Source organism: Glycine max, chromosome 7, assembly GCF_000004515.6.
Source record: "Glycine max cultivar Williams 82 chromosome 7, Glycine_max_v4.0, whole genome shotgun sequence".
Lineage (NCBI taxonomy): Eukaryota > Viridiplantae > Streptophyta > Magnoliopsida > Fabales > Fabaceae > Glycine > Glycine max.
Genome location: NC_038243.2, coordinates 41810571 through 41836356, shown reverse-complemented (window position 1 = coordinate 41836356; position 25786 = coordinate 41810571). Strand labels below are relative to the sequence as shown.

At 31.0% G+C, this 25786-nt stretch overlaps 1 protein-coding gene across 4 annotated transcripts; it reads right to left on the bottom strand.

Moving 5' to 3' along the window:
• Window positions 1–1586: 1586 nt before the first annotated feature.
• On the bottom strand, window positions 1587–10884 carry LOC100779615 (pleiotropic drug resistance protein 3). 4 transcript variants are annotated; one of them, XM_026129340.2, is made up of 24 exons: window positions 10165–10883; window positions 9716–9908; window positions 9468–9553; window positions 8975–9059; window positions 8551–8710; window positions 8384–8460; window positions 8252–8305; window positions 8053–8143; window positions 7486–7787; window positions 7013–7294; window positions 6610–6923; window positions 6353–6513; window positions 6164–6267; window positions 5923–6076; window positions 5699–5833; window positions 5524–5597; window positions 5096–5428; window positions 4710–5000; window positions 4302–4385; window positions 3941–4074; window positions 3559–3786; window positions 2842–3013; window positions 2494–2748; window positions 1587–2104 (listed from the first exon to the last, which is right to left on the bottom strand). In XM_026129340.2, the coding sequence occupies exons 1-24, from the start codon at window positions 10509–10511 to the stop codon at window positions 1838–1840; spliced, it is 4383 nt and encodes a 1460-aa protein (XP_025985125.1). In that variant the 5' UTR covers window positions 10512–10883; the 3' UTR covers window positions 1587–1837. The 4 variants fall into 4 exon arrangements, with proteins under 4 accessions (XP_025985125.1, XP_003528598.1, XP_025985124.1 ...); XM_003528550.4 differs by having other exon boundaries at window positions 9716–9839; XM_026129339.2 differs by having other exon boundaries at window positions 6353–6923; window positions 10165–10884.
• Window positions 10885–25786: the final 14902 nt, after the last annotated feature.

Sequence of the window (25786 nt, the reverse complement as noted above, 5' to 3'; positions counted from 1 at the left end):
GGCAGGTTAGTCTTTGATGGAATGCTAACTATGTTCCCAAATTTTTCATTTGTGTATTGTTAGATATGAGAGTAAATTTACATACAAAACACTTGATACTTATTAGTCATTGGGTACTAGAAAGAACTACATCTGAAGTTGCCTTTGCCTCTAGAATTTAACACAATTAATATGATTTGTTTACAATGATGCTAAAGGCTTCTTGCTTATTCTTGGTTACAAGAAGACTCCATGGAGAATCTATAGGATATAGTTGATTTGTGTTGTTTCTTTACTATTGAAAGTCTGTTTTGATATTTCTGGCATATTAACCAAATTTTCTTCAGGTTCTTTCGCCAGTTCCTTCTCTCATTTATCATACACATGACTTCGGTATCCATGTTTCGATTCATTGCCACAATTTGTCAAACTGTGGTTGCTTCTGTGACAGCTGGTACTATGACCATACTAGTTGTTTTACTATTTGGTGGCTTCATCATTCCAAAACGTAAGAATCCAGAACTGATTTAATTTTAACAGGGAATTTTATTCAGAAGATAAAGTTTAGTTACTTTTCCATTGCAGCATATATGCCATCTTGATTGCAGTGGGGATTTTGGGTTTCTCCTTTGACATATGGAGAGATAGGCTTAACTGTGAATGAATTTCTTGCTCCTAGGTGGGAAAAGGTAATCATGTATAACTCTTATTTTTTGTGCTTCAAAGAACATACATTGCGTGCAACTAAAAGTGGTGGCATAGCTACTCTTTCCCTGTTCCCATGAGATGAGTTGACCAGTTAACTTCATTTGGTCATAGAATAATTCAAAGGCTCAAATTAAAACACTTTTATCTCTTTTACTTTTGCGGAGTTTTGCCATTTAACTTAGAGTACTCAATTATATGAAGGCCTACAAAAAACTGTCAATAAAAATATTTGTTGTCTCATAATCTAGTAACTTTCAGCCTTTTTATCTTAAAGTTATATGTTATGTAGTTTTGGCAACTCAGTTCAATAATAAAACTCCTCTTCTTTATCACTTCTAGAAAATGTGACTCGTCTAATCATTTTGATTTATTTGCTCTTATTGAAGATGTCTGGAAACAGAACATTGGGCCAGCAAGTACTTGAAAGCCGATCATCATAAAAGTTAGTGTCTTATTTTTAGGTTAAATAAGTTTTTAATTCCTATAATATATCTTTTTTAATTTTGATCTTAAAATTATTTTTTATTTTCATCTATATTAAAAAAAATATTTTAGTCTCTTCCCTTATTATTTCTTTCTTTATAAAATTATAAACTTTTTATATAAATTCCTCTTATATTAAAAGATGTTCATTTTAATTCCTATTATTTTGAAAATAAGTTTATCTAATTTTTGTTAGTCACATCATCATCCAATATTGTCTCTTTGACATCAAAGATCCTAAAATGATTAAAAAAAACAGGGACGTAAATAATAATAAAAAATTAAAGAGAATTAAAATGAAAAATATATATCATAGGTACAAAAGTTTTTTAAGCCCTCAGTTTTATTAATGAAAAGGTGTTATTTTAACTTATACAACTTGAATATTCTTTATCACTGCATAACTAGCTTTTTTCTGAAAAAATAACTGGACTTTAAGTCCCATAAACCTATCTCACTTGTTGACATGTTTGTTTGTAAGCACCTCAGGGTCTACAGTACCAACAACAGAACTATAAAACAAATCTGAATATTATATATAAACACCTTGCAGTACAGATCTTGCTAATCCATGTAGCCACAGCCACATATTTCTATATTTCTATACATGAAAATTAAAGCCACCATACTGCTGAAGATCCAATGTGTGTCTGTGTCTGTGTCTATCTTATCTCTTTTGGTAATTCATTTTCTTTATGAAATAGGCAAACAGAGAGGCATAAACAATTGGGTAAACAATGAGCACCACAGCCACGAGGCTTAATCTGTCATGCCGGAACCCATAGTAATCTCTTAAAAAGGAACCAACTGATTTTCGTTCCCCGAATACAAGTACCTCCTTCTCTATGTCTCCATATTGTGAAGTTAGGAGGCCATTCAAGGACCAAGCAGTAGGACAAATCCAGTAGCACCAAATCCACCATTTAGGAATTTTCTGCATAAAAAAGTAACAGTTACTATGTCAGGCTTTAAAGCATCTTATCCTTATTTTCCAAATTACTGTTGTTTCTGTGTGCATGATGCTATAAAGAAAAATTCAAGAAATGATTATCCATGATAGTTTTTTGTTATGAATGTTGACGTTGATAGACTGTATGATCTTTCAGTGATGGAATGGATTACATTTTGGGAAAGGATAAAATTTATCTTTAAAAGTAAGCATTTGACTAGGATTGGATTACTAAAAACTTGGGTTTTGCATCAATTTATGCTTTTCTCCACATGTTAACTTTGGATCCAAATTCCCTCAAAAAAAATCTTGGATGAAAATATAATATAATTAAGGTACAAATTCAAGCCCTTGTGGTGCTATAAAAGACTTACCGGTCCTGGCATGAGGAATCCAGAAAAGAGATTGAATATGGTGTAGACTGCAGTCGACAATACAGAAGCTATATCGAGATTTGAGCTCATCGACATTACCATCATTCCAAGATATACAAAGTATAAAAATGTACAGAATGTGGTGTAGAAGTACCAAAACACTTTCTGAACTGACCAATGGAAACCTATCATTGGATATGTGATAGCCACATATAAAATTGATTGCACCAAGATATATGGTATTTCAATGACCACCTACATTAAGAAAAGAATATCACAGATTTAATAACATTACTGATTTTCCTATCAAAGAAGTATCACTTGAATTTGCTTGAAGTGACTGCAAACCTGTGCAAATGAATAAGCTGTGGAAGAGTACATTCCAGCGAATTTTTCTCGATACAAGACAGCACGCTCAGTAGCCACATATGGTAGAATTGTTGAACAGTAATTTAGACCCAAGAATATTACAGCAATATACATTGATCCAAGTACGTTGAACAAATCCTGCTGATTGTTTCTTTAACCATAGAAAAAGTATATGTCAGCGCTTTCATCTGTGCAACTTCAACATTACACTAGAAGTCTAGAATGATGTTAACATTAATGTAGTCTGCATCATAAAATTCACAGTTTAAGAATGTCTTATGCTGATTGTGCCTAGTATGTTTTTGATATAAAATATACGCTGTCTTATGTTTCCAAAATGTATTAATAAGGCATGCTATATTGCTATTTATGGAACTTGGTGGAGTAATATAGTTGTTTCTATCTGTGATTATCACAATGAAGAATCTGAAAGTACTATTTTATGGATTTCGACTTCTCTCTGTTGAATGAACTTATCAAAACTATAAGAACCTCATATATGTTAACTTTTTCCACCTGAGTCCCTTTGTTGCAGACAGACAGTGAAACAGTGGGCATATTTGGATAAAATGTTGCATCTACATTGTCTGGAGTTTGAGGTTGTGGAGTTTCTTTTAACATACATATTTATTTTCCAGATAAAATGAAAAAGTTATTTTCTGTGCAAATCATACAAGTATACAAAAAGAAACTTACATTTTTTTCCCTTTCTGCCAGAATACTGCTCCAAATATGATTGCACAAACAATCATGAAAATGAAACGTGTTAAGTTGTACTCAGGACTTCTCCAATAAGACAAGTGTTGCTTCCAAAGGCATGCCATGAACTGTCCCAAACTATTTTGTGGGAAGCGAGTTGAAAAGTGCAAATCTTTTGAACCTGGCAGTGGTTCACTCAACTCTCTCACCAATTCAAGGGTATCCCTAGAAACAGAAACAGCAATTCAAAACTTGGGATCAGTGTTTTCTGAAATGTGTGATCATTACCATTACAACTAAAACCAGATATGGCATGTAAATCCTGAAAAACATAAGTTTATAAATTTGTTAAATGAATAACAGTTGATTGGATTCTCACCGGCAAAGGTGGGACTCTTTATATATTTGTGCAAAATCTATTTTAAGTTCTGCTTCTACAGATGCAGAGGTAGCTTCCAACATCCAGGTTGCAGGATTATAATTGTCCTTGATCTTTGGCACCCCAGGTATATTCTGATGGACAGTGGAATTAGATTCAAATTTCAACAACATAAGTGAAGAAGTGAGAGATAAAGATTCTCCCCTAAGGGCATTTTTTATTATTAGTCTTGTGACCAGTTTGTTATCAGTCACTTGCATGTCTAAGACTATTGTAAGAAAAGGACATTCGAAAATAAGATGATCATTAATTTACCCAGAATATAAAATGCTATGTACTTTACTACTGGGTTTGAGCATACCTGAAAATATTCAATCAGTCTACTTGAATGATGGCCTAGCATTCCGCTATAAATAATCCGTCCTCCAGATTTCATTAGAATCAACTGCATGAAAAATAACTTATTTTTAGTTCTGACCTGTATATTATTTTCCTTGTCAACATGACAGAGAAGGTAATATCATGCATTTTATTTCTACATTTGCAAAGAAGGGAAGTCAGTTTTTGCTTCTTGCCACTTCCAATTCTAGAAGCAAAAAAATCAAGATATTTACTAAATCACAGAAAGAGATGTACGAACTTATTTAGTTGTAGGGTTTTAGACTTCAGTATACATACTATCTTATTCTGTACATAAGATAGAGACTTATTACACATTTTCAAAGCTGTTATTTCACAAACATTATCAACAGAAGGAACTTTGGACTACCTCATCAAAAGTCTCAAATATGTCGATGCTTGGTTGGTGTATAGTGCAAACTGTCGTCCTGCCAGTGGCAACAACATTCTTCACTGCACGCATAACAACTGCAGCTGCTCGAGCATCCAAACCAGATGTAGGTTCATCCATGAATATTATTGATGGATTGGAAACCAGCTCCACTGCAATGGTTAGTCTTTTACGCTGTTCGGTAGACAAGCCACTTTGACCAGGGATGCCAACTAAACAATCCTTTATATAATCAAGTTCAATTGTTTCAAGGACTTCTTCAACAAATTTCTGCTCAGTAGATATACACAGAATTTAGAAAGTTATAAAATACATATGTTGTCTGGGGAAGAGAAACCACGGTGAAAGTGATAAGGACGTCATACCCCTTTTGTGACAGAATCAATTTCTGTTGGCAACCGTAACCAAGCTGAGTATGTGACAGATTCTTCAACGGTTATATATGGAGAATGTATGTCATTCTGCTCACAGTAACCTGAAACTCTTTCAAATGTCTTTTGCACTTTGGGGTATCCTCCAATTCTTATATCTCCTTCAATGATACCTCCAGTTTTTCTTCCTGAAAGAACATCCATCAAAGTTGTCTTTCCTGCTCCACTGACCCCCATCAGTGCAGTGAGAATTCCTGGCCTAAATGCTCCTGTGATATCACAGAGCAATTGTAGCCTTTTCTCATCAGAACCATGTTTTTTCATCTCCTGTTCAGAATGACAGTGTTAAAAATCTAAATTGACAACATTGTCAAATGTCAATGACCTCAAATCATGACAAACAAGATAGGAGTGCTTTTTACCGGAGGAATGTCAACAAAATACTGGACGTCCTTAAATGCTATTGACAGTGGCTCAAAGGGCAAGACCATTTTCCCTGCATGACCAACCATGTAAAAGATACCAAAATTCCTTACTATTTTTGCTTGAAAGAAATAACTCTTCTTTGAGATAATTTATCATAGAAGCTTTATTCACCTGTGCTTTGATTTTCCCTTGGTGTGTGGCCAATATCAACAGTAACTGACTTTAGTTCCACACTATTGCTTGTTTCTCGTTCCCTTAGTTGAGAGAGCCTCTTTTTTGAGACTAAAGCTCGAGACATCTTAGGCTCTGGATCCATTCCCCATTAAGTCAGTGGATTGAACAAAATAATATAACTGTTCGATTCTTTTCCTTGTATTAACTTAGATAGGACTTACGTTTTATGTATGATAATGCCAAGACAAATCCAAAATCAAATAGTATGGTGAAACCAAGTAGGGCTCCAACTGATAGCCAATAGAAGTGGCTGTCAAAATCTAAACCGTGACTCCTAAGAACCTCCCTCCCTACAGTGATATTTCCCTCTTGGATCTGCAAATAAAAAGGAAAATAATTTAGATATATACATAAGACTCTGACCTATCATGAAGCTGAATAAATAATTGTCTTAGAAGATACCTTTTGCCAGCGAGGAGCAAGAAATTCATTTAGTGTTATTCCTATTTCCCCATATGACATGGGAGAAAGCCAAAATCCCCACCTCAACCACCGTGGTAGTGATGCTGCAGTGAATATAACTCCATGAGACATGAGTAACTTTGTGATTAGTACAACATCTTATAGCTAGAGACGATAAAAATTGCTTACGCCGAGGAAGAATAAAGCCTCCAAACAAGAACATCAGTACTAAGACCAAGGAACCAACAGTTGTAGCTGCAACATCAGTTTTGAAAACTGAAGCAAGACAACGACACATGGAAGTTGATGACATATGCAAAGTGACCAACAAAAGAAACTGGCGGAGGAACCTAATCCCATAAGAGAGAGAGAGATAAGAAAAACTTTGCAAAGTAAAAGAAAAGTAGGCTATTTTGTGTGTGCATGAAATTAAACAAAGTACTTGCCTTGTTATTTCAGGGCTGTAGCCTATAACATAATATGTTACTGATGTCCAAACTATAGAATCAAGAACTGAAAATGGAATCTTTAGAATGGCCGATGGAAGGCAGTATGCCCAAGCTGGATAGAGATAGAATTCCTTCTGCTTATCAACAACAGGGAGTCTAGTAATAGTCATGATTAACTCTGCAACCCCATTAGTCATGAGGCGGACAAGTGTATAGTACAATGAACCCAATAAATAGTTTGCACCTATCAAGTCCACAGCCCGCTGAGTACGTATGAAGACTGTCATTGTTATGATAGCTGTGATTGTTAGCTGCAAAATGAGAAAAGGAAACAAGTAAGATCCAAGTAACTGGCTGAAGTATTCAGGTGTCACTTAGTTGGGTTGAACCCGATACTAACCTGTGCAGTTTTAAATACATAGATAAATGAGTTCCGTTTCATGAGAAGAATCTCTCTCTTCATACAAGCTTTAAACAAATCCAATTTTCCCAAGGAGTACTTGCTAAATGATAAAGCATTTTTATGGGACTCTGATTTATCATCTGGCCGTGAGAGCTCATCATTTAACATTCTCCCCCAATAACTTGATTTGAATATTTGAGAGAATTCATCCACTGAAACATATTTGTAAGGAATATCAGTGCGGTACCAGTATTGCCTTTGATCCTTCTTAGAGATTACCTGTACATAGTTGAAAATTGAGGCTATGTTATGAGGCCAAAGTGAATTAAACAAGAAGGAAAACTCTCTTGAGCTTTGGCTGAATGGTAGCTAAGTACTGAACAAAAGTTAAGGTCCAGTTAGCAATGCCTGGCTCCCTATGACACCAAAAAAAAGAAAAGGAGAGAACAGGGGATCTTTTGTTATCTCACCTCTTGAAGAAAGTCTGCCACTCCTTTTCTTTCTGGGCACCAGAAACCACAATCCTTAAAAAATTGGAGTGCTTGGCTTCGGGGGCCATGGTATACTATCTTCCCCTCTGCCATTAATATAAGATCATCAAATAACTCATAGGTTTCTGGTGCTGGCTGAAGGAGTGAAAGCACTGCAGTTGCATCTGTGATGTGCACCAATTGCTGGAGACATGTAACTATTTGAAAGGTTGTGGAGCTGTCCAAGCCAGTTGATATTTCATCCATAAAAAGAGCTTTTATAGGACCCACAATCATTTCTCCTGTCATAGTATTTTGAAAAAAAAAAATTAAATGGATACATTAAGTGGAAAATATTATGAAGATGAAGAATAAATAGTTTATTTGCAGCCTAAGCAGAAGTTTCACTAGCCTTCAATTTATCATTGATCATTGGTCTAGTAAAGAGGTGAGGCATTTCATATATTTTCAGCCAGGAGTTCTAATAGTTACAAGGAGAATATTGAGTTCTGAATTTTTCAATTACAACAAAATGGCATATAAAATCTTATTTATCATTCCACATACCAGTAGTTAGCCTTTTCTTCTGTCCACCTGAAATGCCTCTATCTAGTGCATCACCTACCAGTATGTCAGCACAGATATCCAGTCCGAGAATCTGGTATATCAAAAGTTTGTATTCACATGTCAAAAAGGATAGAAACATCTTAAATGAACCACTCAATAAGTATGTACTCTAACTCAGCCCTGCTTGAAGCAGATGTACCTTTAAAACATACTCTGTTTGAAGATTTTCGCTTTGTCCTTCAACTGAAATTGCCTGCAAAAATATTGCTATTTTCTTTGTAAACTGGTTGTTTGGTAATTATGAAATATGAGTTGTACAAACTAAAATTACCTTCATATAGGTATCAATATCTGGGTCAGGGATGATCCCTTCTTCTATTTCTCTCCTGCTGATTTCAGCCACTAGATCTGCATTACAAAGGATATATATGAATTACTACTGGTACTGTAACTAGTTACAATTTTGTGGGTAATCAACGATTGAGTAAGAAACATTACCAGCTCTGCCTCCAACACCTTGGCAGCGTGCTGAAAAGTCGATTGTTTCTCTCACTGTCATCTCTGGAACGTGCAGGTCATATTGGCTTATGTAAGCAGATGTTTTTTGGGGAACAAATTCATCTAGCTTGTAGCCATTGTAAGAGATTTCTCCAGAAAACTGAAGATAAGTAGAAGCAGTAGAATGTCACAGGGATTGGAGTATTGGGAAATTCAGCTTGCTCCATTACATTAGTTTTTGAAAGACTTTTAGAATTCCTTCATATATGAAGAAGCATCAATTGTAGTGCCCATATTCCTGATTAGTTTATGTTATGCTCAAACAAGTTTTCTATATGATTATGAAAACTTAGATACAAAGAGCTACTTGAACTAAATGAATTTGTCCAATGATTTCACTGTATATTGTGTATAAAATACAGACCTTGAGAGATTGCTCTAATTTTCCAGCCAGTGCCTTTAACAAAGTCGTTTTCCCACACCCTGGTGGACCGAGAAGAAGAGTAAGCCTGCATTCAGAACCATCTTTGATAACTTAGCAATTTGGCCCCTTTTACTGTAAGTTCTATCATTTTTTTTGTCACAATACAATATCCATGCTTAATAGAGTTTTCGCTACTTGTGAATTTTAAGGGACTCAATACTGAAAGACTGAAAACATGTGCTTGAATACATTCATGTGGACATGAACACTTATTTTGTCAGTAACTAGCTAAAAATGAGAAATATTAGTAACACACTCTTTACTTTGTTTAAAATTTGGTTGAAACCCATTAAATCATGTGGGTCTCACTCCCAGTCTTACTTACTCTAAATGAATTTCAATAAATTTCAACCAAAAATAAAGAGTGTGTTGTTAGCATTTCTAAGTTATCTCATGTTCTAAAATAACATACGCACATAACATATTCAATTACCTTGATGGCTTTATGATGCCACTGACATCATTCAGAATGCTTATCTCTGCCCCTTGAGAAGTACACGATATATTCTTCATGAAACCCTGTTCAAGTGATAAATTTAGCCCATTTTAGTATGAACAGCCACAGATATTTCTTTGTTTTTTTTTTTTCTTTTAGCTTGTGTCTCTTAATATTGCTTTATATATTATTCGGTTTCATAAGAGAGTGGCCTGCTTAGGTTCAAGGAGGAAGCATCTACTTACAGAAAGTGAGCTAGAAAAAGAGTTCCATAGAGTTGGCAATGCCTTCCCTTGAACAACCTCACATTCTGCTCTTACATTCAGGTTCTTGTACTTGACCTCCACAGTAGGTAACTTCACATTGACTCTGAAAACAACCAATTTGTCAATTTCTTGAAATAAAGTGCCTACATCAACTGGTACCCCATTTATGTCTCTACACAATCAAAATGGGGAAACTGAATAAAAAGAAAACCAATCAATGGGGGAAACACAAAAAGGAAGTTTCTAACACCAAATAGAATTTTGAAAACAGGTCAAAAGCTATCCTATTTTAGATGACAAATATGAAGGGTTGTTGTCACTTGTCAATACCCCACTCTACCAATTACTCAAACAAAATGTTACCCCTATTTTGTTTGTAACAACACAAAGAACATCTTTTGCAACTTGATCAAGGCAAGTGTAAATACCTGTCCATCCTTTCTCTAAGTTTCTGCAGCAGTTGGAGGTTATCATTCTCAATGTGCTTGATGAGCTTGTCAATGAACAAACGCTTTTCCACAGCTCCAAGCTTGGAAACATCAGCCACCCTTTTGCTGCCGCTTCTCAACGTGATGACAGTGCTGCTGCTGCTGCTGCTTGCACCCTCCTCCTGACTGACATCAACAAAAGAAGTCTTAATCCTTTTGAAAGTAGGTAGTTTCTCTATAGCAGCCCACTTGGACTGAAGCTCCTTATCTTCCTCCACAAAGGAATCTGCATCTCTCTCAAAGGTCAACACATGGCCTTGGGTTCTTCCTCTTGGAGTTAACTCCATTGGAATTGAACTTAGTTTTGCTTGAAGCAGCTACTACTACTGGAGCTGTTAAGCCTTAAGCTTCTCACAATCACTGATATGATCTTAGAAGTTGCCAGTGATTGTTACAGATTGTGAGAAGGGAGAAAGAAAAGTCTTCACACAGAAAAAAACAATAGTGTGTCTTATTTTCTTTCTCCTTTAAAACAAGGAAAGCAGTACTTGCTGAAGAAGATCCTATAGCAGCCACCTCTTGTGTGGCCCCCTGATGGGGAAACAACCCAATCTGGTCGTGTGATTGTCAAAGCTTCATTCAATTGAATAAAGAGAGCTGTTTTGCTACATCTACAAGACCAAACAAGAGTTGTTGCGCTTGTTTAATTTGGTGTGCCTCTCTCTTTCATTTAGTTATTGTTTTTTAATCACCTCATTCATCATTGACCGGTACAGAAAGTCCTTGTGCAGATTGTTTTTTCCCATGAAAGCATTTTTTTAGTTCATATTATTATAACATGTTGTTGACTTTGAATTGAAGTAAGTAATTGGAAAAGTGATTACTCCCAACGGTTGTAATATCTTTTACGTTAAACTATCTACTTGGTATGTAATTTTCTCTATTTTAAGTTTTTTTGCTATATCATTGTCATCAAATATCTATCAATGTTATTTATTATTAATTTTTGTTAGAAAACTTAATCAGTCACCTTTAATGGAATTATTTCTTTTCATTCACATTTTTTTTTATTCACAAAATTCATACTTATTTAAAGGAATAAAGTCTAATATCACTCAAAACAATAACAAGTTGATTTTTCTGTTTTAAAATTTACTTCTTACACTTTTTTTTACTAAGTTAATATTTCCAGAAAGTTTTTATAGCAATTTTATATTGTCATAAGTTTTTAGCATGTGCTGAAATTTAAACTTACATTTTTCTCATAAAAAAGCTAAACTTAAATGGGATCAATTTTACTTTTTCTCTCAGCTGAAGTTTTACAAGCATAAGTGGTGATAACCCACATTTGTCTCTCCCAAGAGCACTTGTGTTGTGATTTTATTAAAAAAAAAATATATTAAAAGTTAACTTCAACCTTTAATCAACGCTCGTTTAGCTTGGGTCCGCCAAAGAATATAATATATTATGAAATTACGATGCCTAGCTATAAGTGCTTTTCCGGATGAAGACGCCAAAGATGCATATAACCTGGCATTTTTTTACTAACGGTGGAGCCATGGACTTTCCATAAAGCGGATGAGGAAAGAGTAAGGAAATAACCAGATAATATTCTAATTTTCAATTATTAATAACGTCATGTTATGTTATGTTATGTTTGTGCCAAAGGAAAATGTGATGTTATTAATTTGTTTTTAAAAATTGATAGATGTTTTTGTTCAACAAAAGATCAAATTTGAATTAAAATTATCCTCTTTAGTGAGGCCAAATTTTCTTGAGCATATTCAGGTAAATTCCATTTCCAGCGTGAATTTGTTGAATAGCTAATTAATATGATAATGGATGTGGACTTTCAAAGATCAGAGGCGGCTGGTTGAATAAAAAATATACTGAAAATAGCCACTGACTTGTTTTCAAAGCTGAGACTCGTATAGATATGATATGAGATTGAGGAATTTGCTGGGCATATACTACCTGTTGTGTGAAAAGCACATCATGCTGTATTCTGTCTTCAAATAATGCTTGGTTGCTATTACCTGCACAAAATTCTAAAATCATTTAACAATCAAAAATTAAATCGGAGGATGATTATTATTTAATAATTAAATTAAAATTCAATTTAACTACACTAACCATTTTTTTAAAAAAAAATTGTACTATTATCAAATGATAAATTGCCCTTTACAGTAAAATTCTTAAATTTTATAATAATTAATTTAAAAGTCATATATAATAATTTTTAATTATTTGATAGTAAAAAAAAGCTTTATACTAAAGATGCATGCAAATTAAACTGATAAGACTATTTTTTAATATATACATTTTCTTTTTCCTTCTTTTAATCTCACATATCATGTGAGGGAATGATTACAATTACATATACACAATTTTTTAAAAATTACAATTACAACATACGCATATAAAGTGTTCACTAGTTTAAATTTTAAATTTTTTATATTATCTATAATTTTTTTTGCTTTCATTTAATGAAAAACCGTTATATATAATAAATTTATTAACTCTTAATTTAATTATTTCCCCTGCTGATTTAAATAAAAAATTTGTACGATTTAAATAATTTATTTCACTTCATTTTCGTGTCACATGGGATTATCATAACCGCATTGGCCACCACCGTAACTAACTTTGACTTTTTCCAACGCTTCGTATGGAATTTTTTTATTTTTTTTATTTTGCTCGAACATTCTATTTTTATCATTTTTAATAATTTAATGTCAAAATACATTAAAAACCTTTTTTAAAATTTATTTCTAAAATTGATATATAAATCAATTCTATAAACACTATTCGAAATGTTTTATAAATCACTTTCTAAAATTAATTTTACGGAAAAATATTTAATACATTCAAAAATTAGAATTAAAAATACTCATTTAAAACTAATACTAAAGAACGTGATAATAACTCTTTGAAAATAAAATATTTGAAAGTAACGTAAAAAAGATAGCGTGGGTACAAAAAATAATTCCGCCCTTCCTATGAGGATGAGTGTCTTTGTCTTTGAGTCTCCAGCAGTAGGTGCCTGACCTTGCTGTCTTGTTTTGGAACTTTCTTATTTTCTAATCACAACTTGTTACACAGTAATTGAAATTTACAACAAGATTACCACGCACAACATGTGTTGAATATAATCGACACTTGGAGACTCTTTTTTTGCCTTTCAATGCACAATCTTACAAATTTTACCTCCCAAATTACAAAATGTTACAAATTTTAGTTAGTTTTTGAGTTTCCATTGCATCTTAAGTAGCATGATGACGTAGTCATTAGTTTGCCACAGTTTTTGAACCACCAAAATATGGTGAGTTGAATTTTATAAATTCAAAGCTTGAACTAATGATTAGCTTGATTCACGTGTTCCTCACGTTGACACTTCTTAAAAAACAAAATGTCTTGCAGGCCTAACAGGAATATTTTTTGGGGGAAAACAACAAACAAACGGTGGGTATGCTTAAACTTAAAAAAAAAAATAAGTATTTTTTTAAAAGCATAGAATTTGTTTCTTAAAATAAATAGAAAATTATTTTTTAAAGAAGAAACAGTCTAGACCAATATACTAAAAAGACAGAAAATTATTTATTTAATTAAAACAAATATTTATTTCAACAAATAAATTGACCCAAAATATAGGCAGAGAAAAGAAAAAGAGAGAGCAAGAATAGTAGCACAAATGTAAGAGATTGAATATGATTATTGGGCTGGTCAGACCACCTGATCATCACTTGAGTCCCGAGGCTTAACATTTTGGGAGGTACTATTAACACTACAATTTTTTATTCACACTACTAACATCGGTGTTTTTTTTTAGGTAATTCCAAAACTATTCCTTTCACATAAACATGATTTCATTGTATAATTATACAACAAAATCGTATTTTCGTTATTTACTAAAAGGATGTAACAAAAAAAATAACGAAAATATGATTTCATTCTATAATATATAATGAAATTGTGTTTCCTTTGTTTCATTCTTTTTTATTGTACTTACTAAAACCAAAAGTATGTTTCCATTGAGAAAGATAGCCAACGAACACCAACAATCATCCAAGTCATCCTTGTCGTTATGCATCACCATCACCATCATCATCCTAGTGTTGTTTCAGGCTGCTATCACCCCATACAAACAACATCATCGAGCTCTCTCACCTTTGTAGCGACCCAAACAACACCCTATAACAACAAATTTGCAAAACAATATGCATACCACCAATCTTGTCATCAACAAAAACAACCACAACGCAAACTAGATCTATGTGCGACCTCAACCTTTGCACTCGTGAAACGCTGCCACTCAAGTCTAGGCAGTTCAATGATAAAGATTGATGGTCATTTGGGGTTGGTGTGGTTTGGGTGGGGAAAGAGAGGGAGTGAGAAAATTTTGGTAAGTACACAAAAGAGAGATTTCGTATGATATGACGGTGTCAATAGCAAATTTAGCAATGTCAACAATAATAGTGCCCTAACATTTTCTAGCCTAGCTACACTTCTTGTCATGCTAGCTCAAAAAAGTTCAAGGTCATTCACATCTAAGTATTAAACAATGTTTGTGCAAACTAACATCAAATTAGCAATCTAATATAACAGTTAAGTAATTTTAACTTTAACGTGACTTTCAGCATAATTTTTATGATAATTTGAATATATCTTAAGCTTTCAATTGATTATATTTATGAACATTGTGTTCGTGTAAGAGTTACTCCTGCGAGTAACATTAAACAAAGAAACTGAGTGCAGGAAGAAAAAACAAAATCAAAGTGAGAGTAAAAGAGTTGGGAACCTGCTAGTGGTAGTGGAGTGAGGTTCCCTTAGAAGCTGAGCCAGTAAATCTTATATGGAAAAGGATCGTATGGCTGGTAATGTAGAACTTTAAATGTCTTAGCTCAGTTACTTTTTAGCTAGTATCTTATTAGTATTTGTTACTACATATTTAATGAATCATATTAAATAATATTTTATTAGTATTTTTTATTATTTATTTAATGAATCATATTAATAATAAAGCATTTAATACAAAGTGGATTTTAAATGTGCATTTATTATGAAATATTAAAAAATGGATAGTAGGTTTTAATGGTATTATTAATGAGTATTTGAATTTACACATTCATTAGTTATTATAAGCTCATTTATTTGTTATTTCTTCCGTTCCATGTATAATAGAAAAAAATCCAAAAATAATTATCATTTAATATTAATTATTTTTTTACTTATAATTTTTTATAATATTAATGGTAAACAATAAAATTTATAAATGAGTTAATAATAATATAAGATTAATTATGTATAACCTAAACGCAGACAGAAATATTTTTGGGGAAAAGACAACAAACAGAATATGGGCTGGGAAAAGGGTGGTAGGAAGAGCAGCCTGACACAAATGTAAGACAGTAAGAGATTGATATATGATTATTGGACTGGTCAGACCTGTTCACAACTCGAGCCAAGAAAGTTTTCGGGCTTAACATTTTCTAGCTTAGCCACACTCCTTGTCAGGCTAGCTCAAAAAATATTCAAGCCCATTCAGTTCTAAGTATTAAAGCAATGTTTGTACAAACTAACATATCAAATTAGCAATCTAATACAACTGTCAAGTAACTTTAACGTGACTTTCAGCATAACTTTTATAATGATTTTGATATACCTTAAGCTTATAACTGATTATATTTAAAAACATTGTGTTCATGTAAGAATTACTTCTGCATGTAACATTAAACAAAGAAAGAGAGTGCAGGATGGAAAAAAAATAAATCAAAGTGAGAGTAAGACACTCATTCAAACCAAAGGAGAAATTAAACAAAGAAAGTTGGAATAAAAGAGTTGGGTACCTGCAAGTGGTAGTGGAGTGAGGTTCCCTTAGAAGCTGACCCAGTAAATCTCAAATGGAGGAGGATATATGGTATGGCTGATAATGGAGATCTTTAGATGTCTTATTTAGAGGATTACACCGAAAGCTCCACCTATTTTTATAGTTGCAACAAATCTATTACTCTCTCCAATCTTCCTCCATTTCACATTATGAATGCATCTTTTTTCCTTTTCTTTCTTGATCTTAGGTTTGGTGGGTCTCACTATTTTTGTGGTTTAGAAATTGCACACTCAAAAGTTAGTAAATGATAGTAATAGTGATGATAAGGTCTTGTCAAGTAGTGTCTTTAGTGTATTTTATTAGTATTAATTATATGGGTAAATGGTGAATTTAGTCTCTGTAATTTATATTTGCAGAGACAATTTCATTTTTGTATTATGAAAATTACCTATTTAGTTCACAGATGTGAAATGTCACGACAATTTAGTCCAATCATTAAAATTATTTTGTCTCTGTTAATGGACGTAGCCTACATGCCTCATACTCATCTACGTAACAAGTATACGTGTGCATAGTGATTTTTCATATCATTTTGGATTAAATTGTCACTTCTTTTTAATGTATTGATTTTCGAAGCAACAATGAGGGTGTTGTATCTGTGATTTGTTGTTTTCTTTTACTGTTATTGTAATGTTGAGTTTAAAGAATAGATACAGAATTAAAAACATATTAGAGAAAGGGGTAATTCTGTCTTTACTGATATAAGTAGGGGAATAAGTGTAATTTCACATAAGGGAAGCATTTTGTTATGAGATAAACACTTTTCCGTTTCCGCAAAATACGTGTGCAATTCCGTTATTCTGTTTTTCTTCCATCTCCTTCTTACTCATCTTCTCCATTTTTCTTGGTGAGTTTCTTGGTGAGTTTGTGTGTGTGATTCAAGTTTCCATTGCTTGATGTGTGCTAGATTAATGTTCTAGATCCAACATTTTGGTATCCAGAGCTTAAAAAATAGTCCACAAAAACATATACTCTCATCGTGCACCACATTCTCACTATGCTTTCATCACGTTCTTGTTGTGTCGCTCTGGTTGTGTTGCTTTAGGTCACGTTCTTTCAAGCAGCCACCAAACAGAAGTGCAACAAGCGCCGAGAAGGATGTGTGTCGGGTTCGCATTCTGAGTCTTGGATGGTGAGGATGGCGTCGCATTTTGGTAGTGTGGCAAACCTCCGCGTTCTCGCAAGTGGCCACCAGATGAAGCACATCCGGCAACAAAAATGGTGTGTGTCACGACAACAAGGAGAGAGGAGTGAGGCATGGTTTGGTGGGTAGGATTGGCTTTCAGAAAAGAAAACATACAAGAAATGACTTTTTTGTGGTGTTTTATACTTTTTAATTTTAATGACAATTTAATCCGTGTATGTTACACACTCGTTTTGTCACGTAAATCAGTTTGAGCCACGTAGGCTATGACCGTTAACAGAGACGGAAGGATTTTAATGGTTGAACCAAAATGTCGTGACGTTTGATATTTATGGATTAAATAAGTAATTTTCATAATATAAAAACGAAATTGTCATTAAATGTAAACCACATGGACTAAATTGGTCATTTGTCCTAATTATGTTTTATTAAATATTGTTAATTTGTTGATAAAATAAATATTGAATCATTTTAATATTTTAATATAATAAATAATTTTTAATATATACTTTTTATTTTCATTTTTTTTTCTAAAAAACATTAATCAACATTTGCCTAATAATAAAATTAATTAAAAGACAAGGCAGTTCAATTCATTTCTCTTTTTCATTTTCATTCCAAATTTAAATAAAGAAAAATAGCAATAATTATTACCAGAAGAAAGACCAATCGTTAAATTTTTGGTTCCAAAATCACATAGTAACTAGCAATTTAGTGATAGTGACTATTATTTTTAAATATTGAGCAAAAAAACAATCGTTCAATTTGTCTCTAAAATCCATTTTTAAATTATTTTTAAAATCACTTTCAAAATTTCTATAGATAATTTTTAGATCGATCTGTAAAATTAATCTCTAAATAAATTATAGAATCGATCTCTAAATTAATGACTAAAATTAGTTAGTAGCAATTTAGCGATTAATTAAAATTGATCTCTAAATAAGTCTATAGAATCTATCTCTAAATCAATGTCTAAGATTAGTTCGTAGCAATTTAGTGATTAATCAAAATTGATCTCTAATTCACTCACGAATTAATTTAGTTTCAACTTTGCTATCATTAAAAACATTTTTTATATAGTTTATTAATATTCAAAATATCATTTATAATTAAAATCTTATATTGACGATACGGTATTTAAAATTAGCTATTGTTAACTTTTGAAGTTGAATAAAAATGAAAAATATGCTTAAGAGCTTCATTTATAGTTGCTCATGGATTTAGGTCCGTTGATTATAAGGTTTTCATAAATAAAAAAATCGTTTAAAAAAATATCCATTTATTTTTGCTTTCCAAAATATATATTGGAAATTCTTTATAAATTAAAATAATTGTCAAATCGAGTGACACGATAAATTAAAATTAACAATATTACTCAAAGCTAAAAGAAAGCATGTTCGACCAGAAACTCACTTACACTTATTGGCCTTAAAAAAGTTTAATTTTTCCCTTTATCTTGTCTGACATAATCCAATGATCCAAAACATTGTCCAGTACGAATGGAAATTTTGTCTAATAAAGGTGATAGAAAGATGAAGATAGAAAGTAATGCCCTATTTTCGTTATTTGTGTTTACCATTACACTTATACTTTCCTTTATGGTCTTAAATAAAGTGGACGCTGATGTCAAAAAATGCTTACGATGGATCCATGACATGTTCCTCGTCATGCCCAGCAATTATTAAAGTGGGATAATGGATCCAATTAATATCTACGGAATTCTGTATGATATTTGCTTGTAACATAAATACTTTGTCTACTTTAAAATACTATTCATTTTCTTTTTTGACTGCAAAATACTATTCATATTAAGCAATAGTATATTTTACTTTATTCAGTGAAAACATAAAAGAGGGAAATATTAGTTATGGTTAACTTTATTTTATGAGTTTAATTAAAGGTAATGATAGTATAGAATTATACTGTTATTCTAACACCATTCATCTTGATATAATTTTTAAAATAATTATATCTTAAAGTAGTACATAACCTTTTGTTCTCTTATTTTTATCTTAACATTTTTACTGCTTTAAACAATTTGATATTATTGAAATAAATTATGTGAGTGCATTTTCTTGTATTTCTTTAATAATACAAATTATTAACAAGTATATACTTCCAATCAATCATATCAGTCTTGAAGAATTACTTAGTTTTGCTCCATTCATTCATCATTCCATTGGCACTCATCCATGACAGAACAATAGCAGCGGTAAACACGTTTTCATAATTATCAATTTTCATGTCACATTGGCACTTTCCAAAAGTAATCTGTACATCACGCCATCACCCAACTATCCATGGTGATCTTCACCCATCCCTCAACGCACTTATGTCGTGTTTTGATTAACCTTCATCATTTAAGTGCTATTCAAAATTTCGTCAAATTGTTCACAATCACAATTCACAGTAACGCAGAAGCAAATATTATTACTTTTTTTTTTTTTACAGCAATTAGCAATTATTGTTATTACTTTCTTCTACTCAATACCCGTTCATGAGGAAGAAATGCAATACTAAACTAGCGGGTAGTCAACTGTTGTAACTTGTAAGCATATATTAGATTAATTTAATTCAACGCGCTTGTAGAGTTTTTTAAAATTATTGTACAAAATTTTTGTATTAACATTTAATTATATAAGATAAATTTGTTAATCTATACCACTATATAAAAATGATATTTCTTTTTGAAACTGTCTTTAGTATCCACTTGTATTAGACCATTATACCTTCTAACAATTTTCAAAACTACATATTAAAATTGTTCACTACTTCCATATGATCTCCCCCAATTTCTACTTAGTATCTATTTCTTCTTTCCATTTTTTTATTTTATAAAAAAAATCAGAGAAACACGGAATGCCCTTTTTCCTCCTAGTTTTTTTTATTACAATTATTTTTAAACTTATTTTAAAGATATTTTATTAATTAATAATATAATTTTTAAACATATATGAACTAAATTCATATTACAGAGAATAGTATTATTTATTCACTAATTTTTATCAAATTTTTACATAAATAGGATGAAAAGAGAAAATAAAAAATATGAGAAAAAATAAAATAGGTGATATAATAAAAAATAAATATGAAAAATTATTATAAAAAATATCTCATACTTAACATTACTCGATATTATAGTAAGTGTTTGGGAGAAAAACCTATAAGTCCAAGTGTACTATGTCGAAATAGGAATATTCTAAAAATATCAATAAAATAATATTTTTTAATTCCTTTCTCAAAAATCCTGTATCTTAGTTTTTTTTATAATTTAGAATATTTCTGTCATATAATATTTTATTGCATATAATACGTAGTGAACAAATAAAAAGAGAGGAATTGGGAAATTTGATTAAATAAATTGAATTTTTTCAATTAACTTGTAAAAAAATGAATGAAATGGAATTTTTTGAAACATTGGAAAAAGTAATTGTCTATATGAGTAAAAAAATATTAGTGATAAAGTTTAAGGTAAAGAGATAGAAAGGAGAGAAAAGAAAAACTAGAATATTACTTTGGATAATGTTCAAAATGAGCAATTCAATTTTTACATGAATACATTGAGTCTTATATAAGTAAACTTGTAACTAACTTGTAACTAATTTGTAACTAACTAAACTTGTAACCAACTATATTAATCTATACCTCTAATACCCCTGCAAACTGGAAGGTGTTGAAAACACTTCTAGCTTGGAGAAGACAATATATCAACAACAAAGGAAATGAAAATAAAGTTTAAAAACTTGGAATATAACTAAACATGTTAGAAATATATCGGTCAAAACAAAAACTTTTAGAAATCTTCTACCAATTTCAGCTTTCTCAATCTTCTTTTAAGAGTCCAAAGCAAGCATCAAAGCTTAACCATAAAGTGAAATCAACAAGACCATTTGGCAAAAGCTCAAATCATTAATCTATGAAACTATCAAAGCTTAACCACCAAGCAGAAATTATATCTCAAAGTTTAACTACTTGACAGAAGCAACAAAGTTTAATCATCAAGAACAGAAACAAAACAACAATTCAATGCTTAATCATCAATGACAAAAATTTAAACAATGCTTAATCACTATAGATAAAAGCTTATATTAACAAAATAGAAAAATCACAAAATTTGTCTTTTATGAGAACTTTTGACCATATATTTTTAAGATACCATTTTTTAAACTTCAAGAATGATTGTTTTTACATGGGAATGAAGGATGAGATAAAAAAAAATATTTTATTGAAAAATAAAAACGTTCTAAACAACATTGCATTCACAGTGTCATAATTTTTCAATTTTTTATTTATTTATGTAACGTTTGTTTTGAAATTGACGTTTGATTAAAATAACTTTGTGAATGTGTAAGTTACTGTAAATTAAGATAAACTAATTGCACCACCCTCCATTATATATTTTAAGACCAAAATATATGTTTTTCAAATTAATTTTTTTATGAATTTCCTTTTTATTAAAATTATTTATAATTTTTAATGCGTATTTTATAACACACAATGAAGAACACAGAAGTTAATTTATTAAACTAAAATTTCTGTATAATTGGAGCATGGAAAACATACTCCCTATTCTTCTTCCTTCTAAATAACAATCTTGTAAATGAATCGATCCAATTATATTGTGTAGAGAAATGATGCAGTATCTACATGTTACATATTCAAGAATTAAATATGAGAAAAAAAAATAAATTTATATCATTATTTAATTATCATTTATCACATATAATAAGTTTATTAATTTTATGATTATTATCTTAAAAGTTATGTCAACAATAATTTATAATTAAATGATAATATAAAACTGTTTTATATATAACTATTAAATTTATTAAATATTAGTTGTTCTCTTTGTATGTTTCCTTTGTGTTGGTAAGACTTTTGATAAATTTATAATTTCTTTTGATTTATTTATAAGTTACTTTGAATGAAAAATAGAAGTTTAACTTTAACGTTAATATAAGAAAATTACATTATCCATAAATTAAAAATGATCTTAAATATAAATTTTAACTAATTATTATAAAAGTTAATAATTTTAATTTGTATAATATTTCATGATTAAATGAAAATGTAAAAAATCTTTAAATTGTTACCTAATTAAAATATTTAAAAATGACACAACTAAATAACTAACAACCAAAAGAACATATGTTCCGACTTAAACGAAAGATAAATTTTTGTAGTGATGTGTTGTTTTTTTATTAAAAAAACAAAAAAAAAACATAAAAAGTGATTTTATTTCATAAATATTATATTTATATTAAATATCTTTTTTATGTTTTGATTTCTTAAAATTAATTTCCACTTGTCTGGATATATGAATGAATTGTTGATACTTAATAGTAGTCCAACGTGTGGATTGGGTACATGAAATTTGTTTACAAATGACCTAAGATTATATATCAAAAGTTCAAAATCGTTATGACAAATTAAAGTCAATGGCATTATTTCTGGAGCGATCAAACATCTTTGTTCCTTTGCTCTTCCTCAATCTAAGTTCTTTATTAGGTGACCCGTTGTTGGTAAGAGGAAGTTGTTTTCGGACACCATGGTTTTACATGACTATCATGGGCCGACTTCATAAGTGGAAATGTTGGTTGTCGGACTCAGATATATGGATAGTCCAGATGACTCATTGTGGGATTTTTTTTGTGTGTGTGTGTTTGTTTTTTCCCCGAAGGGTAAGGGAGCTGTTGAAGACAAAGTGTAAGTTGCAATTACATGACTCTAAATTCAAAAATTAATGGTGGAGATTTTCTACCTATTTTGACACTTAATGTGAGAAAGAGATATAGTATGATAAATAATATCAGCCATATCAAGAAAGATAAAATGAAATTATGAACGCTAATGGAATATTTGTAGAAGAAAGTAATTTATATATCAAAACCTGTCTAAATTAAATAGTGTTCAATAACTTATGTGATTTTTTTTCTATTTTTGTCACATTATTCATTTGTACAATAACAGTGTTTGATTCTCTCTAACATAGTAATTAAAAGACTCGGATGCAGTCTTATAAAATGATGAATTTACTAGGAAAGTACATGTTAAAATTTTAATTAAAAATAAATATTTTTTTAATTAAGTTTATTATTAATTTCATATATTCATAAATTTTATTGTGCATTTGAAAAAGTATTTTTATAAACCCAAAAGACTAGTATTATACTCTGGTTTTAGCATCTTTAAAAATTCGCTTTAGCCTTTAGTGGTCCTCAATTCAATTAGTAGAGGTAGTACTCACTCCTACTATCTAATACACAATAATCTGGAAGGATAATTTATTAATTCACATGGAATGCCAATATTGATTTTTGTCTAATAGAGTATTTGGTAGAATAAAATGAAAATACATTAAATAAAAAATTTAAATTAAAATAGGACGTAAAAATATAAATGTTATCTTATTTTACTTATTTTTAGCTTTCTTTTACTTCAAAAGGCACATTTTATATAGGGGCCATAGCAGCACGATGGACTAACACACTTATTTTTTAGCTTCAATAGATTCATAAATTTTAGAGAAGACTTTCCATTTTTCGGACAAAAAACAAATCATAAAATTAAATGAGAAATAAAAATTATTACTCACTGAACTTTGACACAGTACTTAATCAAGTTGTCGTTGTCCTCGTCTGCAAAATTGTCGCTGCTCAGTTAATACTAGCAATCAAAGGAAGCATGTGTGTGACAATAGGTGGTTATACTTAAAAAATTCATATTATCTACGCATTACGAAATGTGCACATTGTTCAAACTTGTTTTCTCAAAACCAATGGTGATGAAGACGGGAAGGTAAACGAAAACAAACCGTGACATGATAGTAACAATTAGTAATAAGTAAAAAATGTCAGTAGCTTTGCTTCTGAAAGACGTGACATAAAATATGATTTACTTAGATAACAGTGTTAACTTTAAACTCAGGAAACAATACTATCTCAAATGACCAGTAATATTTAGCACACCGTAGGGGAGCATGCTATTGTGGGGTTAATTAAGTTCCTGCAGTGGTAGAAAAGTTATTTTGATCATCGGATGTGTAAGATTGTTGTAAGATTATTTACACTAGATTATTAAAAAAAATGTTTTTCTTTCCTGTTATCTCTTAGTTTGGATTTATATTTTGGTTGTTATTTATCATTATCTTTAATTTGTATTCTAAATAATTGTTATATACTTAATGTTATCTTTAATTTATATTTTAAATAGTTGTTACTTAGAATAAGTTATTAATCAATCACTTTTATATATTCTAATGTATTTCACATCACTGATTAATAAAATATATTCATTTAAATTACTTCTCAATAGTAGTTTAACAATCAAATTAATCTTTTTTTTTTTTTTCTCATGGTCACTCATCATTACTTCTAAATTGGTTATGTAAAGAATATCACATCATGGCTTTCATTCAAAACAAACCTTGATATGGATAAAATCTTCTTGATTATATCTTTTTAGGTGATTAAGTTATTTTATTTATGTCTTTTAGGTGGTTAAGCCTTTTTTTCTTCTTCTTATTTTTAGGTGGTTTAGCTCATTTGCTTCTACTTTTTTACATGATTAAACCCTTTTGTTTTTGTTTTTAAGTGTTTTAGTTTTTTTTTTGTTTTTGTCTTTTTAACTGGTTAAATCTTTTTACTTATATCTTTTAGGTGGTTAAGCCCTCCCCTTTCATTTCTTCTATTTGTTTAGGTAGTTAAGCACGTGTTTGCTTTAACCTCATGGTGGTTAAACATATATTTACTTCTATTAAGAGGTTAAGCTTATCTTATGATTTCTATCAGCCATATTTGCACACTCTAGGAGTTATCTATTGTACGTCACAGTTCTCTGAAGTCCAAGATTGGAGTTGTTGAATCTAATGTCATCTTGCGAGGGCATTGGAGTTATCTCTTAGCTTGAATTTATCTTTTAGTTTTTACTGAATGTTATCTTTTAATTTACATTTCCTAAGCAAACTCCACCACACCAATATCGCAAAAGTGTTTTATATTTTTTTTTTTTCTCAATTTAGTTTTTATATATTTCAATTTATTTTATTGTGTTCTTAAAAAAATTATTTTATGATGTTTATAATTTAATTTGGGATCGCGTGAATATATGGTGATATTTGTAATTTAATTTTGGATTTGGTGAATAAATTGTGGCTTATTCAAAACGGATGAAATGAATACTATAATGGAGAAGTGAGGGTCGGAATCCAGAAGCAAAGCAAGCAACCTGGTAGAAGAGGGGTCAATATTTTGTTTAAAAAATAATCCAGTGTAACCATTCTTATAGTACACCCACACTAATCTCAAGAAAAAAAAAAAAAAAAAACACATCCTACAGCTAACATGTTTTACCCGTAGCGAGAGACTTAATGGACTCTCCCACAATAGCCTGCTTTGCTTCGGCAGTTGCAACAACACACTTGCCTACCATATATCATCTGTCCAAATTTGCAGATCGAACTTTTCGAAATTGGGAGAACCAAGTATTTAAAATGCACGCGAGTTCATCCAGAGAAGCAGTGGAATCCAAAACATTAACTTGGAACATTCTTTTTGATACTGATATTAAGAGACACAATGGTCGGAAAACAG

Coding starts and splice junctions, on each gene's coding strand:
- LOC100779615 (XM_026129339.2), bottom strand. CDS start 10,511: ATGGAGTTAACTCCAAGAGGAAGAACCCAAGGCCATGTGTTGACCTTT. Junction 9,060..9,467: donor GGCATCATAAAGCCATCAAG/GTAATTGAATAT, acceptor TTCTGAATGCAG/GCTTACTCTTCTTCTCGGTC. Junction 2,749..2,841: donor CAGCTTATTCATTTGCACAG/GTTTGCAGTCAC, acceptor TTCTTAATGTAG/GTGGTCATTGAAATACCATA.